The sequence below is a fragment of the Podarcis bocagei genome, assembly GCF_964188305.1.
Source record: "Podarcis bocagei genome assembly, chromosome: 6".
NCBI lineage: Eukaryota > Metazoa > Chordata > Lepidosauria > Squamata > Lacertidae > Podarcis > Podarcis bocagei.
Genome location: NC_138130.1, coordinates 73824155 through 73842748, shown reverse-complemented (window position 1 = coordinate 73842748; position 18594 = coordinate 73824155). Strand labels below are relative to the sequence as shown.

The 18594-nt window shown below is 40.4% G+C and overlaps 2 protein-coding genes across 2 annotated transcripts in view; one reads left to right on the top strand and one right to left on the bottom strand.

Moving 5' to 3' along the window:
* The window catches only part of CMSS1 (cms1 ribosomal small subunit homolog), a 184089-nt gene that overhangs the window by 107150 nt on the left and 58345 nt on the right, over positions 1 to 18594 (bottom strand). The window lies entirely within an intron of this gene.
* The window catches only part of FILIP1L (filamin A interacting protein 1 like), a 67467-nt gene continuing 54231 nt past the window's right edge, over positions 5359 to 18594 (top strand). Inside the window, exons 1-3 of the mRNA XM_081198922.1 lie at positions 5359 to 5635; positions 7653 to 7826; positions 13475 to 13653. Coding sequence (XP_081055048.1) covers positions 5369 to 5635; positions 7653 to 7826; positions 13475 to 13653 — 620 coding nt within the window. The 5' untranslated portion in view covers positions 5359 to 5368. The remainder of the gene's footprint in view (positions 5636 to 7652; positions 7827 to 13474; positions 13654 to 18594) is intronic.

The following is an 18594-nucleotide window of genomic DNA, read 5'->3' as shown; positions in this document are numbered from 1 at the left end:
TAAAGTTCAGTTTATTAATTTATACGCTGCCTTTCCAGACACAAATGATTCATCATTTGTGAATCAAAAGATGTATTTTTCCATCATGGACTTAAATGACTTAAACAGTTTGACATCTGCTGGCAAAAGGAAAGTTCATAACCACTTTGAAGTTGTTGTTTTTTATAATCAAGTGGTATATAAATTTTATGAAACAAATAAATGAATATATTTCTGGGACTGGTCAGGCTGTCTATTTACTACATTTATATTGTGCCTTTCTTCTACGATGGAACCCAAAGCAGCACAAATGGGGTTCCCAGGTGATCCTCCATCTCAGCACCAAACAGACCCAGACCAGTTTAGCTTCAAGAATACAGTCATACCTCAGGTTAAAGTTGCTTCAGGTTGAGTGCTTTCGGGTTGCGCTCCGCGGCGACCCGAAAGTAACGGAATGTGTTACTTCCGGGTTTCGCCGCTCGCGCATGCACAGATTCTCAAAATGACGTCATGCACATGCACGGAAGTGGCGACCCGCACACGCACAGACGCACAGGTTGCATTTACTTCAGGATGTGAACGGGGCTCCGGAACGGATCCTGTTCGTATCCAGAGGTACCACTGTATTGAGACCACAACTTCCACCATCACCATGCCTTTTCTTTCTTGCATGTATGTGATGGATAAGTATGCAAAGAAAATTAGCTAGGTAACTAAATATTACCTTCTTCAGGTCCATTATTGAATCTATATAAAAAAGAATGAGAGCCAGCTCCCAAAACTATACATTTGAAAGATCAACCACTATTGACAAACAACAACTACTACTACTACTACAACAACAACACAACAATATTTATACCCTGTCCATCTGGGACAACTTATCCCTTTCTTGATTTATATCTTGCATGATTTTACCAATGTAAAAGGCATATTTAAATATAAAGTTGTGCCTTTCATTGCTTCTCAAATTAAAAACATTTTTTATACTTCCTTATTCTTTTTTTACCGCCACAAAAATATTCTATGCTTATAGCTAACAGGAGAACGCTGATGATGGTTGTAAATTCCTAGGTCTTCCACCAACATGAATTCATGAAAGGATCAAGCATGCCGATTTATCAGACATTACTAAGCACGTTTGAGTAGCCTGAGAACAGGAAGATCAAAGGGCTGTGGCTTCTTTTCTTTTTTTATGTGTGTGAAAACTGGCTAAGTTGAAGTGAATATTCCCAGACAGAAAAAGGTTTAAGTAAAGCTGTCTCTGTCAGATTGCTTCAGAAGTTTTCAGGAGTAAACTGGGAACGATAATGAGGACATTGTTTTCACTATGCTACTGCCCATTCTACAATTTCTTCTTAGGACAAAGCTTCAACATGTACACCCCTAGCACTTCCAAGATGAAAAAGTTTGTGGGTGGGTAGGGAGAAGGGAATGCAAAGAATAGATTTGATTCTTTTCTTGATGGGCAACTACAACCTGCAGTGCACATTGACTGTACAAACCAATGTTTTAAAGCACTGCAGTTGCAAGACTACATAGCTTCCTCTTTTTTTAAAAAAGAGAAATAAATCTCTAGGAGCAGATCAATGCACCTAGAGATAAATACAGCTGGACTGGGAAGGGAAAGAGGAAAAATCTCCCTCTACCCTCATGTGCTGTGATCTCTATGAATGAATGCCACACCTCTCTCATACGGTTCTTGTAATGGCCGGCAGTTTGTCTCCCCAGAGAAGAGTAATTTCCCCCAGGGAGATATGCCAACTTGAATAAAATATGGGGGGGGGGACAGGTAAGCCCCACCCTGCATAACTGATCACATGACATGGCACGCACACACCTTTGAATGGCAATGCCCACCAACTTTTTTGGGGTGGCCCCTCAAATATTTTATGGCGGGGCTGAAGGGACCTCTAGGACAGCCTTTCTCAACCTTGGGTCCCCAGATGTTTTTGGCCTACAACACCCATCATCCCTGACCACTGGTCCTGTGAGCTAGGGATCATGGGAGTTGTAGGCCAAAAACATCTTAGGACCCAAGGTTGAGAACCACTGCTCTAGGAGTTGGTGAATGTCCATAGCAAATAGAACCTTTCCTTGTTGCACAGACACAGCAATGCCCACAACCGTTATCACACTGTGCTGCATTCAGGAGGGGATAGCTCCAAGCCTGGACTGGGAGGAGGGTAGCATTGAGAGAGAGAGTATGGAAATTGGGACTGGGGAGAACAGGCAAGGGAATAAAGGAGATAGCTGAGTATGCACAAGGTCACTGCAAATGGGTGAAAAGAAGCCTTCTGAGCATGGGCCAACCCAAACACAACCAGCTTAAGGAAACAAATATATCCAAGTTCAGACTACACTACAGTTCATCAAACTATGCACGGAGATTACAAAGAGTCACCTGGAAGGAAAAGTTGTGTTAATCCAATCTAGATCTAATTAGTTAAGGAGGTGGTGAATTTTTTCCATCAAGCCCTGGTGCAAACTACTTAAGTCAGCAGCTAGGATAAAATCAGAAACATGCGAAGCATGTTTTGAAAGGCACTTCCCCTAAATAATCAAAAATATTGAACTACAAAGGAATCCCAAGAAATAGAGGTCTGCTAAAAGGAAAAAAAAAGGAAAATAAAATGCCAAGGTTCTAAAGAATCAATTATTTGCTTCATAGAAGCACCAGTGTTTCTTACCACTTTACACCCTCTGCTAAACCGAAACAGGCCACAAAACCAGCTGCCTGATGCATTAGTCATCCAAGTTCGGTGTAATATAAAACATCCCTTTGGAGGAGTTTCAACATGTCCACCACAGCTTTCATTCATGTCTTCAAAGCATTAATAATGCCAAAGAGAAAAGCAATGCAATGAGAGGAATCACGAAGACCAATGAAAGCCGGGATAAGTCTTGATATAAAACAGGCCTTTATCATCTCTATGTCCATTTAATGCTATCATATGTGAAGTTACCACACCCAGAGCATCCTAAAAACCAGAGTCATGTGTATTAACCATTCTTTCAAATTAAGTCCTGAAGTACCAGAAACCACATCTACACATGGAATCATGGCAGAAGCACCAGGGAATTTCTTTTGAAAAGGATGATGAACTTTCCAATATGACAGGATGCATTTAAAGTTTAGGTACTGAAAAGGAGACTTAATTTATTTGTGAGTCAGAACATTTTGAAGCGAGGAGTCAGTAATCAAAGTTGCATACCATAGGGAAATGGAATATATGCTTCAAAGAGTGATTGTGTTGATTCATAAATCAATTACTTATGCTGAAAGACCCATTACAGAATGGGGCATCCCCCATTCAGGGCCTTAAATCTTCCAGAATCACTAATAAAAACTTTTTTTTTAAGTGTCCTTTTAAAAATATATACATATATTTTAAAAATATGACAAAATACATAAATATAAATTTATCAATATGCTGAATTTGATCAAATTGATTCAACAGTGAGCAATTATAAATGCCACAGGAACTGTTATTTTGAAAAATGCAGTTATTTTGAAAAAATGTACCTGATTTCTGCCAAACAGGCACAGAAAGTTATTATATTTAAAGAATATTTATAAAGTTAAAAGTTATAACTTCACAGAATATAATAAACAGTATACAATTTTGAAGAAGTCAAAAACAAACTGTTGCCAGATTGACAGAATATATAAGTAAAGTTCCAGAAGATTTTATCATGTGCTGCTTCACAGATACAACTCATAAAGGGCAACTATATTTATTTTTTTAAACACACACAGAAAATGTATTCACTCGCTCTGAAATATAATATATTATGTGTGTAACTATTCATCTGGCATGTCAGACAGTTATATTAGGGACACCTCTGTATTACAAACCACCTGCCACTGTGATGGAATAACATAACAGCATGGTATTTAATTCAGGTTCCTTCTAACCACTTTATCCAGCTGTCTGTGTATGGAGGAAAACACTTTTTCCAAATCCACGTTCCATCCATGTTTTCTGGTTAGGGTACTAAGAAATAGCTGCAATGCTCATCATCCTAGCTTTCTAAAACAGTCCATAAGTGACTATTGCTGGGAATATTCAATACACTCCTTCTAAAATATACCATCAGTTTCCACTTCACCCAGTTGTTGTTTTAAAAATGCTTTTCTTCTCACAATTCTTTTAAAAGAAGTTGCTATATACTCGGTGAATGAGCATGTTGCTCCACACCAATTTAACCAACCATTTTCAGGTGTAATACAATGTTCTTGTTGCCGTCACATTCAATCTCTGCCGTTTCTAGGTAGGGTTAGGGAAAACAGCTTCTGAAAGACCAGAGAGCTGGTGTTGGAGCTAGATGGTCTGGCTTGGTAGAAAGCAGCTTCCTAGGTTAGGTTCCTGTAATGTAACACCAGCATTGCAGGTATATCCCCAGGTCCATCCCAAGGATATTTCTTCACCTGCCCAGGCACAATCCCACAAACAGATCTACATGGCAACTCAACAGACAATTCCGACTGTACTGAGGGGACATGCACATCACATGCACTGGGTATAAAATTCTCTGTTCTTCAGATATTTATGAGCGCTTCTAAGTTATTGATATTTTGTGGTTTGGATTCAATCCAAATGGATTTAGTGTTCTTGTACAACAAATTCATTTCAAACACTCAAACACACACACACTTTTATGGTTAAAAAATGATGGGAAATATAGAATAAAAAATTCTTGAAACAATGTATAACCAGGGCTTTTTTTTTTTTTTTTAAGTCGGAACTCGCTGGAACTCAGTTTCCGGCACCTCTTAGTTGGGCGCCATTGCCATTCTAAGAGAACAAGGGAGGTGTTTCATGGTGAGTTCTGGCACCTCTTTTTCTGGAAAAATAGCACTGTGTACTACCTCCCCACAAATCTGGCTGGATGTGCAAATAAGCAACCAACGTTCCCTAGACTTTTGGCAAACTTTTTGCACACAAATAAGGATGTACCCTCAATATGCAGGTCATCTGGAAGCAGTCTATATGCAAACAGGTGTAGTACTTCACTACTTTATTTTGTAATAACATAACAACTTCATAATATAAGTAAATTGCTAGAATCTTTGATAAGATTCAAGATCGAATTGAATTCTCATCTTCACAGTTCTGATGCAGTTTTATTTAACAGGACTGGCTGCAAAAGCCGTCACAGAAAATGTGAGAGTTCCATCTTACCATCCCATCTACTTTTACAAGGTATCCTGGATAAAGTTCATGGTCTGTTTACTTGCCTGACTGAAAATGTGTCTTGGTTAAGAGACCTTGCCTAGAATGTACCAGACCCAAAGACAATTCCGTTATCCACAACACTATTATATTTTGTGTTACTTTAGGTTTTTACCATTGGTTTTTGATCTTCCTTCACCAGGTATTTGGAAATGCGTTCCAGAAGTAACAGCACAGAACATTCTTCCAAGTCAAAACATTCTCAAAAAATGCCAAGTGACACTTATACAGAAGACACCCCTGGCACCGAGAAGGTAAAAATGAAGAGGAGAAAAACAGAAAAGGACTTTGCAGCGACAACAGACACTATCCTGAGAAGCCCTGATTCAGACAAGAAACAAAGAAACTATTCCAAAAGGGGAGATCTTTCTCGCGACGATCTTTTATTTCTTCTGAGCGTGCTTGAGGGAGAATTACAAGTGAGTATATTTTTTCGTTTTATTATAAATACACAGCTCTTGCTTCCCATTTTGAGAGCTCTGTTGCTATCACTGATGTAAAAACAACATGAATATATTAATTTACATGTGACAAATAAGACATCAGACTGTGTGTTTTTTTAAAAAAAGTCAGTGATAATGTAGCATAGTGATTTACAGAGCAATCCTCTGCATATCTATTCATAATTAAGTCTCACTGACTTCAATAGGAATTGCTCCCACGTAAGTGTTTATAGGGCTGCAGTCTAAAAGAAAGAACCGTGTGAAATGCTACCTGTTGAGATGGAAAGGGGGGAAGGCAATCAAACACGTTGGGTTTTTTAGGAAATAAAGGTACTTATACATCCAACTTCACAGGAACATGGGAAGCAGATTTATACCACGTCATGCTATTTGTTCATCCAGCCAGTATTGTACACTCTGACTGGCAGCATGTATTGTCTACTCGGATTGATTTCAAGGTCTCCATTACCTGATTCCTGGGTTTTTGTGTTTTTACTCTGGAAATACTGGGATTAAAATTTAGGATTTCCCATATGGCACTCTACCACTGAGCTATGGCTCCTTCCACTTTAAGAGTGCCGTCCAGCTCAAGCGAAGCACTTTTATGTGCCATTTATTTCATTACAGCCAAAGGGGATTTCAGGAGCTTGGCTTCACCTGGGCTATTCATTTATCTCTTTTCAAAATAAATGATAAACTCCATCTCTCCGCTTGCGTGTTGTCAAAGCAGCTAAAGATACAGAAGCAGAGTCTCCACCGGCTATGACTGTAAAAGGCCCTTTTTATTATTATTAGCATCTTACATCAGCCAATTTAAAGCGCCTGCTTCTTCTAAGGGCTTTGAGGGATCTAAGCCATGACACCTGAAATCCAACATCCTTAATACCATTAATTATTTTTGAAGAAATCTTGGCCACGTGTATGGAGTATTGTATTATATAGGTAATCACAAACATACACGGGTCACCCTGCCAACTTCTAGGCCAATTAATCTTGTTTTAAAGAGCTGCCATTATTGCATGCTATTGGAATGCATGCTGCGGAAGGTCACATCCTCTGCAATGTGTACCTCGCTGGCTTCAGTGCACAACCACGTATATGTAACAATAGTAGCAGACGGTTTTCTGGTTTGACTTAAAACAACAAAGGGTGACTTTGTACCCTTGCTCCTTGGCTTCCCCCAGGAGGAATGAGTGACACGAAACTCCGAAAACAGCTGCCAATACCTTCAAGTCGTTCTTTTCCTTACAAAACTTGTCTAGTAAGAAAAAGCACGCGTTTGACCATAAAGCATTACGTTATCTGTTTGGCCAGCCCACCCTAACATGTGCATGCTGGGGCCTGCCACCTGCCCTCTTATCTCCACCAAGAATAGCCAATGTGGTACCCTCCACATGTATTGGGCTATAACTCTCACCAGTCTCCACCAGCATGGTCAAAGGACAGGGGAGATGGGAGTTGTTTCCAGAAACATCTGGGAGACACCACATTTCCTACTGCTGATTGACAGTCCTTTTTTTAACTGCCATATTTCCATACACACTGCCAACATCTGGAAGATACAGGCATTGACTAAAACGGAAAGTGACTGATTGGGATAAGGGGATGGCAACAGAAGCCAGAGGTAAGAGAACAAAGAATGTGGTAGGCAAAGGTGAAGGGGGGGATGAAATATTGTTTTAAATTACTACTGTTGTCTTATAACAAGGATGGGGACCTGTGACCCTTGGCACTGCAAATGATCAGAGATGTTGAGAGTTGAGTGTCCAATGATACTTGGAGGGCAACAGGTTCCCTGTTCCTGTTTAAAGAGGCAAAGTTTTCCTTTTCCAATCACTCACATGCCAGATGAATTGACAAAGGACTGGCAGCAGTAAAGGCAACTTGCATGAAAAGCTGACCTTAAAAAATAAAATAGGAATTAATTCAATACCATTGTTGCAAACAGCTGATATCCAGAATTCATCTCACTGGAGTAACTGTGTTTTCTCAGGCGCAGGATGAAGTCATAGGAGTTTTAAAGGCTGAAAAAATTAACCTGGCTTTACTTGAAGCGCAATATGGCTTTGTTACTCCAAAAAAGGTCCTTGAAGCACTTCAGCGAGATGCTATACAAGCCAAGGCTACACTATGGCAGGAGGATATCTATGAAAAGCCCATGGGAGAGGTATGTATGATGCATGTTTTAAAGAAGGATGTATGAATGCAGGGATTAGCGCTCCAACCCAGTGAATCAAAGGAACGAGTCTCGTTGATTTAACTAGTGAAGGGCAAGTGCCAGCAAAGCAAAATATTGTTTTGTTGAATTCTACAAACAGTGAGCTCAGAGCTTAAAGATGCCAGCCTTTAAATCTCCACTACAAAACTGACACACACTTCTGCTTTGAAAGCATCCTTTAACTCCCAAGAGAGATGAAGGCAAACCTAATTGTCAAATGGTAAAAAGTCTAAGTAGTCAACGAATCCCAAAGCCCGCAGTTAGATTCCTAAATCAACAACTGTGGACTCTTATCACTGACCTTTGGGGACTGTTTGTGAAGCAGAAGAACCCTTGTGAACACATGCACTGCAACTCTTCCCAGCCCAGCTGTAACCTCCTTGAAATCACCCCCCGAGCTTGGGAGGTAAAGGCCTCAACTGGCTAATACAGGCTTCTTTCAAGCCTAATTTCAGCAGGGGGTGAAACTGTGGGCACCATGGAAGGCTTCTGTGGGCACAAGTGTGCTTAAAGGCACCACACTGGTGTATCATGGGCTAAGAATCATCCATATATTACGCCACACTTCTGAAGACCTGCTCCCCTCATTTTAAGACCTGCTTTACCCATTTTAACCAAAACCCTTCCTCTTCTGTCACAGCTTTGTTTCTCTTCCTCCGTCCCTTGATGTAACATACCTTTTCTTCTTAGTGTTTTGTTTGGATTGGATATGCTTCCAGGGGAAGGAGGTTGGTAGGTTGGTCAACCCACTGATATCCATTGTAGAATGTACAGTGGTACCTCGGGTTACATACACTTCAGGTTACATACGCTTCAGGTTACAGACTCCGCTAACTCAGAAATAGTACCTCGGGTTAAGAACTTTGCTTCAGGATGAGAACAGAAATTGTGCTCCAGCGGCGCAGCGGCAGTGGGAGGCCCCATTAACTAAAGTGGTGCTTCAGGTTAAAAATAGTTTCAGGTTAAGAACGGACCTCCAGAACGAATTAAGTACTTAACCCGAGGTACCACTGGATCTGTGCATCATCATCACCAGTACCACTCCTGTTCTGTCTACAAAAACTACTTATTTTGGGACAGTAACTTATTGAATCATTTGCCTGCTGATTCCAGGGACGAATCAGGAGGTGAATTAAACCAACCATCCTGAGCCCTCTGACTTCTTGGGATGAGCAATAATATTAACAAGCAGGCTTAGTACAGTGATACCTTGGTTCTCAAATGGCATAGTTGTCAAACGCTGCAAACCTGGAAGTAAGTGCTCCGGTTTGCGAACGTTTTTCGGAAGCCGAACGTCTGACGCAGCTTCCAATTGAGTGCAGGGAGCTCCTGCAGCCAATCGGAAGCCGCACCTTGGTTTTCAAACAGTTTCGGGAATCAAACAGACTCCCAGTGTGGATTAAGTTCAAGAAGCAAGGTATCACTGTATCTCTAGACTGTAGAGTTCCCTAGAAAGATGTTTCAACATCCAGCATTGGGAGATACTCTACATTTGGAGCTTGCTAAAGAACTATGGATGATGAAAATGATGAAAAGTAATAAAATGTGAGCCAATATCTATCTGCATTCCTAAACGCTTTCCTCTTCACTCAAACACACATGCTCCTTGTATACAGCTCATTACAGCTCACTATAAACGACATCATGAATAGAATTCTTCCACAGGGCACTTTCCAGACTTCAGAAAGAAACATACGATAAAGTTCATTTCACATACGCAACCAATGTCACACAAAAAGGTTAGAATGTGTTTCCAGATCTTGAAGCCTTAACCCTCTAGTTATGATCCAAATCTCTTGAAGTTCAGGTGCAGAGGTCAATGCCTTTTCAAAACACTGTAGGGTATTAGGTCATAGAAGTTCTGAGCACAAAAGGAAATGATCCAAGGAAGGAACAGTCTTGCCTCTCCACAAATTTCCAAAACATAATTTGGACTTCTAGCTTGCATACATTATACAAATGTTTTCTTCCTAACGTTACATGGCAGCAAATGGGTTTCTAGCGCCACTTTCCTTGGCAATATCAAAGGCAAAGAAAAACATTCTGAAAATAGTAAAAAATGGTACAGATCCCTCATGCTGACTGGAGCCCTGGAAACGGAAGAAACCGATAAACACCATGCAGAACATTTTGCAGAACACTGTAACTTTAAATAGAATTTGGAAAAGATAAAGTGTGCATTTATTTGTTTCTAATGTTACATATTTATGAAATAAATAAGAGAGAAAAGGCCACCAGCACCAGTTACAGCGGGAGTGTCAGAAAGAAGCAAATTACTATGTGACTTCCCCACACTAATTCTGTCAATGTACCTCACTGCCTGGCTCTCACAGTCCCTGCTATTCTAATTGCTGGTTTCTCAGGAGCAGTCCCTAAGATGCTGCCAACAATGCGACATCTTTGCCAGTTGAGAATTGCCAAGCTTATCCTATGTGTGTCTTGGTTCCAGTTCTATACTTGGGACAAGCATACGCATTTCCAAGAGGACAAATATGTCCAGCTTTCTTCACTCCTATAATGAAGTATTAAGAGAGGCAGACAACCTGGTTTTGAAATCATTAAGAACTTCATCTCACTTGTTGCCAGTTTAGCTCATTTCTCTTTGGCAACAACAACTCAAGCTATCGTTTCATAAAGACCAATTCACTCAAGCCACAACTGGTGGGTGTTGGCCCACCAACCACTGCCGCATTTACTATATATGTGCACAGGATATGATGTCACATGAAACTGTCCTAAGAGACTAAAGGACATACAGTCAAGTTATGTCGCCAGAGGGAGGCGGGGGAGCTTCATTTCTGTGGGAAACCTCAGCATCTTACCGGTAGTGAATTGTTTTGTCACTACTGAGCCCACTGTGTGGCAGTTTTGGTGACAAGTAAGCAATTTTCCTACCACCACTGCTCTTCACAGTGCCAACCCTGCAGAGCTTTTGTGTGGTTTAGGGGCTCCTACGATTTTGTCCGACAGGAGATGTAAAGGATCCCTCGGTAGCAAGCATTTGAAGATAAAATGGTTTGTATCCACCACAATTTGGATACCGCAGTTTATGCTGATCAGATAAAAAGGATGTCCAGAACAATATCTGGCTCCATTTTGTTGGATTTCGGTCATAAAGGACTCAGAATATGGGCATGGCACTTGGCTAACTGCCTGAATGTTCAACCTTTGCCATGCTTCACTTATTACAGCTAGTGGGTCTGAGTACAGAAGATGGCAAATGCCTCTTTGAGAGGATAGGTGCTCCCAGCCACATTAAAGGGTATGACCATTACTAAAGAAAACTGCAGTGGACCCAGAAGACCTGAACAACTGTCAGCTCATTGCTAACATTTCCTTGGGACAGGTGATCATGTAGGTGATTGTCAGCCAACTCCAAGCACATTTTGGATGAAACTAATTATCTAAATCCTTTTCAGTCAAACTTCAAAGCAGGATTTGGTGTAGAAACCAGATTGGACACATAGAAAGATGACATTTTCTGCGAGAGAGATGGCAAAGTGCAACATTGTTCTTTTGGACCTCTCAATAGATTTGATAGTCTTGACCATACAACCCTTTTGGAGAGGCTGTGCAAGTTCAGTGTTGGGGTATTGCTTCCTAGTGGCTCCACTCATGCCTTGGTGCTGATTCTAGAAGATGGTGCTTGAGTATTTTTGCTCTGCTGCTTGACATTTATGCCTCAGAGTCTCTGCAGGGTTCTATTTTACCCCCCCCCCCTTTAATCATATACATGCAACTGGAGTGAGGTCATTTTGAGATTTGGGTGTGGTGTCATCAGTATGCAGATGACACCCTGCGTTCCTTTTCATCTAGCACAGGTGAGGCAGTGGGAGTAATAAATCAGAGCCTGGAAATGGCAATGGACTAGATGAGGGCCAATAAAGTGAAGCTCAATCCAGACAAGACAAAAGCACTGTTAATGGGTGGTTTAAATATTTGCCTATGTTCATGGTATCAACCCCCAACCCCCAAGAATCGGGCTCATGTTCTGGGAGTGGTATGATAACTAACAGGGCCATATTTAAATACAGTAAGTAAGAAACACATTTACTGAGATGGAGAATGATATGGTTAAAAAACATTTAGGTTCTTATTTCCATATTGCCATATTATTCCTTATGCATGACAAGCTTAGAGTAGTTATAGCAGATTAGTCGTCATTTACCTGGATAATGAGAATAACTTAAGTTAACATGTGCAACACAGCACTTTCAAAATTATACATTCATCTTAAGTAGCAGGGAAGATCTGTGCACTTAAGCAGACTGCTGAACCCATGACTGTAGATATACATCTTCCTTGATATCATGACTCTCATCTGAATCCTAATATAACTGATATAAACTGAGCTTCTGGTGCAAATATGGATACACATCCCCTCCTGGGGTCACTAGTTGAATGCAACAAGTTACATGCAACTAAAGTAAGATTGATTTAGCTAGGTTTTATGAAAACCATCCTCTCCTTGCCTTCTTTCTCCTGGGAAACAGCTACTCTTGAACTATCTTTAACTCTCTGGCACCGAACCACCAATAGCAAGTTTAAAACAGTACTGTGCTTGCGCTGTAGCCCTTAACTACCATGCAAGGCCATGAATTACATGCGTCACTGAAGGGCTGTACAAATGCCAACATAAATAAAAAATAATCAACTACTTTGGCCTGATTTTTTTTAAAAGAATTCACTCTGGCCTCACAAATTTATGACTGATTGCAGACAAATTTATCAGAAAGGTAGTTTTGTATGTAGAGAGAAAAAAACCCAACAAAATATCTGTTGCAGATCAGAAAAATCCCACCGAGACAGACCTTCTGACAAAAGTATGAAGTCTAGACTATCTTGGTCAAAGGGCTTCCAGCTCTGGCAAAATACTAAAGAATAAGAGAAATCTGTTCTGTTTTTATATTTCCCTTCATTAGGCTCTTGTTCAGTTCATTAGTATAACAGCAGCAGAAGCAGCAAAGAACTTTCATCACTTCATAGGGAAGCTGAAACTAATAATTACATGGAACTGGGCCTCTTGCCTTCCTAGACTGAACAAAAAGTTAATATGCATCACAGCTAGACAAAGAGCACTCCATCAATTAAGCACCGAGCCAAAAGGGGAAGGGAAGTTTCCAAATAAGACAAAACATTTGAATAAATCATGTTCGTACAGAAGCACACTGGGAACCAAATCAGAAAGTACTAAGGCACCTCACCAGTATCTGGTGTCATCAGTAAGATCAAGAACTAAAAAGTAAGGTGGCACAACCTACAGGGAGTCTCACTGGGTTCTCAAATGAGGGAATAGAGGAAGGTCATAGTCCTGAGTTGAGTATGTTGCTGGTAGGGGGATTTATCAGAACCAGACAGAAACCTGAAGGCCTGTGCTCTTCAACTCATCTTCTTGCCCTTTAAGAATCCCTAAATTAACACAATGGAAGCTGAGTAATACATTCTTTAGGATAAGGCCTGTACCAATTTAATCCCCCCATAGATATTACTAATGTTACTTCCTGGCAAAATCAATAATTAAAATGACTGTTCTCCCCCCACAAAAAAAAACCCCTACAGAAATGAAGGAAATCACAGTACTGTGTTATTCTTTTCAGCTTGACAAAGTTGCTGAGAAGCATAAAGAAACTCACAGGCGGATGCTGGAACAGCTCTTAATGGTAGAAAAATCTCACAGGCAAACCCTGTACGATCTGGAGGAGGAGAAGAGGAAACATGCAGAGTACATGGAGAAAAGCGATGAGTTTACCAATTTACTGGAACAAGAACAAGAAAGGTAGGACATATTTAAAGCTACCAAGTAGACTTCAAAATCTTAGTGCTTTGTAAGTACCTTTAAAAAATATACTCCTGATTTGTATCCAACATTTGAACACATCAAGAACATGTTATGGGGTATGTACTGCATGACCTTTCGTGACATAATGCGGTAAAGTTACTGTATTTTTTGCTCTATAAGACTCACCTTTTCCCTCCTAAAAAGTAAGGGGAAATGTGTGTGTGTCTTATGGAGCGAATGCAGGCTGCGCAGCTATCCCAGAAGCCAGAACAGCAAGAGGGATCGCTGCTTTCGCTGCGCAATGATCCCTCTTGCTGTTCTGGCTTCTGGGATTCAGAATATTTTTTTTCTTGTTTTCCTCCTACAAAAACTAGGTGCGTCTTATAGTCTGGTGCATCTTATAGAGCGAAAAATACGGTAATAGAGCCTGCTAGCCTTTTAATATCATCCTAGAAATGTATCTCTCCCCCCCCCCCCTTGTACTTCCCCATCTCCCATATTTCCTTCCTCTTTGTGGAAAAGGCCTCTTCTGGTTTTTCTTGAGAATTATCTTCTTCTTCTTCTTTTGGTAGTGCAAAGGCAGAGAGATAAATTTGTAGTAAATGTTGATATAACCCGAACAAGTCTTTAAGGTCTCCTTCCAGTCACAAAAACTTATATTTCAAGTCCAATTCACACATGATGCTAGTGATGTGGCAATCACCTTTATGTTGTTGGTAAGTTTTGCCTCTCCAGTTACATCCATGGAATCATTGTCTTGTGGGTCATTTGAATGATATAGGTCCCACCCATGCAGCTGTTATAGGAAGAGAACACATCACTTACTTCAACAATGAGGCTTTTTGCCCTACAGATGTTACAGAAGTAGAAAGGGAATTCAATGACACCGAAATGGCCTCCCATGTCAATCCAGCAATAACGTTTCTTAGTGAGAAGGACTGTACAAGAGTTTAAATATGTTAAGAATCAAATTCTAGTAAGCCTAGTAACTCATATATTTACAGTAATACACAACACGACCCCAAACGGAGAAGTTAGAACACAGCATCAACTGCAGCGTATTTGGAACCAGTATATCTGTGATATACATAGAGGGCTGCATCCTTCTTTTGAGGCCAGTGGAAGCATCTAGGGTGAAAACCAGACCAAAAATATTCCAAAGACTGAGTAGACAGTAAAAGACGGTCTTGTGGACTGTTGCAGTCATGCATCAGCCTGGGTCAAAAAAACATTATATGAGCCCTGCAAAAGCAAAGTGAAGGCCCACCTAGGCCTGTATTACATAGCACGGTGCAGGGGCCAGCTCAGCTGCCTCTGCAACAGGATTCTGTGGCAGGAACCATGTTGTGGATTCAGTCCAACTATATACAGTGGTACCTTGGGTTAAGTACTTAATTTGTTCCAGAGGTCCGTACTTAACCTGAAACTGTTCTTAACCTGAAGCACCACTTTAGCTAATGGGGCCTCCCGCTGCCACGGCATGATTTCTGTTCTCATCCTGAAGCAAAGTTCTTAACCCGAGGTACTATTTCTGGGTTAGCGGAGTCTGTAACCTGAAGCGTATGTAACCCGAGGTACCACTGTACTGTATTGCTGCATTATTATTATTATTATTATTTACAATGCATGCTCAGAGCAGCTGACAGTGCTTTGAGGACTGCAGCAAAATTCATCTGTAGAACATAAGCAATAAGGAAAACGAAGGCAGCCTAAAATGTGCAGCAGGAGACGAAGCTAACCAAATATACTGAGGAAATCTCTTTATGGATTCAGATACAATGGTTCCTCACCAACTCACATGAGAAGAGACAAAAATGGCTTTTTTGTCATTTTTTTGAAAATGGCCTACATTTCACAACAGTAATTAATTCTAAAAAAAAAAAGAAGAAGAAGAAAAATCCCCCAAAGAGAAGAGGAAAATATTACGGTCGCATTTCCTATTCCCCGGACAGCTACACTTGATTCTCAAAAGTATGAGAACATGGTCTCTGTATCCCATTGCTCAGAACAGCTTCCAGATGGAAATGTCTGGGTGTGAGAACGTCAAGCCCATTCTAACCTCACATGATGCATACAAGATAATACTTCCTCTCTTTGCCGGCATAACCTCATGTTTCATGTATCCTGGCACCATTTGCAACATTCACCCTTCCTGCTACACCTTTTTCCTTTAACGTCTGCTATAGAAAGCTCACAGGCTCTCTCTCCAAGTACTCAAATATTTACCGACTAAAATTCAAAAATACTTCGTTGCTGATCTTGTTAACAGCAGAAGAAATGTTCTAAATTAATACAAAATTATAAATAAATACAGCTGGGCATGGGGCATAAATAAAAGAGGGAGCTTTTTTTTATAAAAAAGATAGTAGGCACTCTGCCCATGCACAAGTTTATGCAATGCTGATACTTGAAGAGTCAAAATCCAAAGCTGGGTTTTTGAGCGCACTTTTCCAAATACAAGTACAGATCTCCAAATCACTACACAGAAAAGACAGTACAGCAGAAAAATCATCAAATGTAAAGGCTAGGAATGGGGGGGGGGAATGGTTTTGATTAAATGTAACAGAATGCTGCATCATCTGCAAACAAATCAGTACAAAACTGCAAAGAAAGACAGCAAATATACAAGCTTTTAGAAGTAGTGGATTATCTAATTAAAATTTGTTGTTGTTTTAATAGTTGGAAACAGTTTACAATTATTATTTGTAACCAATATCTGTCTGGAAAGGAAAAACGGAGGTGGCTAATGAGACCTTAGAGAATGCAATAATAGATTTTAGATTTGTGTTTTCTTTGGAGTGCTCATTTTATGTGGAAAACCCTAAAGGAGCATGATGTCACATCTTGAATAATATCCAAAACATTTGCCAAGTGATGTCGCCATCAGGATCTCTTAGCAATTGCCTACCAGAGTGAGAAAGCTCTCACACAAGTTAAGGCACGGCTCCTTTATTATGATAGTACACAAGCTGATGTTACACACACACACAGCAGGGAAGCAGGGAGTGCCTGGGAATTTTTAGAAAGCAGAAACTGTTGTGATTTTAAAATGGATTCTGTACTTTGTGAGTTTGGGCCTGTCACACAAAAATTTGGGTGAAATCACACTGAAGTAAAATATTGGTCCACCATATTGATTCAAAATGGTACCTGCCATCCAAACCTCAACACACACAAAAACAACCTCAGGAACGCTTGTACCAAGTTTGGTGACAATATATTGACAGATGACTAAACGTGCCAAAAAACAGGTGAAGTTATGCCAAAGTCATGTTTTGGATTGTCACCTTGAATCAAGATGTCAGGCATCCAAACACTGATAAAGACTGCCACTCCTAGCTCAGGAGCCCTTGTGCTGGGTTAGTGACAATATCTCATGTGGCAGCCAAATGTATACCCAAAAATGGGTTCAGTCACACGAATGTCACGTTTTGGTTCACCATCTTGATTCAAAATGGTGCCTGGCATCCAAATGTCAACACAGACCCTTAGCTCAGGAACCCTCGTCCCAAGTGTGGGCACAGTCTGCTTTGTTGATTTGAAACAACACCTCATGTCCAAACAGTGTTGAAGTCTGCCATCCAACCTCAAGAACCCTTGTGCCAAATCTGGCAACAGCATCAAGAGAGGCAACCAAACCTATGCCAAAAATGGGCAAAGTCACACCAAGTTGATGTTGGTGTCTACCATCTTGGTTCAAAATAACAGACGGTGTCCAAACATGGACAAGGACTATCATTGTTGTGCTTCCGCTAACTTAGATTGCATACTTACCACTTCTCTAAAAGTCCTCCCAGGAGGTTGAGGAGACTCACCATCTTTGTGGGAGGAGTTGGGACAGTGCTATAGCTGGGAGGAAATGAATCACCCCAAACACAGCAGGAAAATCCCACCCCACATGAGAGCATGACTCTTCCACCCGCTTTGGGGAAATAATTTCATCTCCAGCTGCAGCCCTGTACAACTCGGTCCACAACTTTTGGTAACTCCCAGCAAAACTTTCAGAGGGTTTCATGGAGGATTAGAGGAAGGAAATGCTAATTGCTTAATGAACACTCATTCGTTTTGCAGTTGGTTTAGAAAATGTTGGCTGTGAAATGTTTAGGTATAAAAATGACCCTGCAGTTTTTTGCAGGAATACTATTTTTGTGAATATACAATAGAATTAGAATAGGAGAACAGTCAAGGACAGGAAAGGCATAGTGGATGTAAACAAATTTATGATAAAATCATGCTTAATGGGTTTTTGATTCATTATTGTTGTTGTTGTTTAACTGTTTGAGGTCAAGTGGGAGGTCAATTTTCAGTGGCAGCTGCATCAAAATACTGAAAGAAAACAGACTAATTAAGGCAATCTATCAATTCCAGCATACTTCACTTGAATACTGAACATCAGCCAATGCTAGTAATACTTTGTTCTCAGCTCAGACATACGCACACATACTTGGGAGTAAGTGCTGTTCATCCCAGTGAAACTTACAAATTAAACAGGCTCAGAAACAGAGACAGCAACTTACATTTGGTAATAACATTTGTAAAGGTAACACTAGGATCTCCCTACAAAAGGCAAAACATGGAGAGTGGTTACAGGGTCAGGGCTTAGAAAATTGGGAGACTTCTTAGTAAAAAGGGACACAATTGTAACATACACAAACATTCTTATAATGGTACACTGGTTTAAGCTACTGACTGTTATTTTGTTAGCATAATTAGCTAAGTCCGATAGCAAAGGCTGAAAACTTTATCGCCCATCTGCAGGAAACATGGCCTCTTAAGCCAAAAGAAATGCATGTTCAGCATCAAATCTCTGCAGAATTGTCAGCATGCATACTTTCAATTAGAATCAGCACCACTTCTATATATGTAAGAACTCCAATACTTAGTTTTTAAGTGCTCATAGCATTTCAGTTACATTTCCTCAGCCATATTTACAGGTGA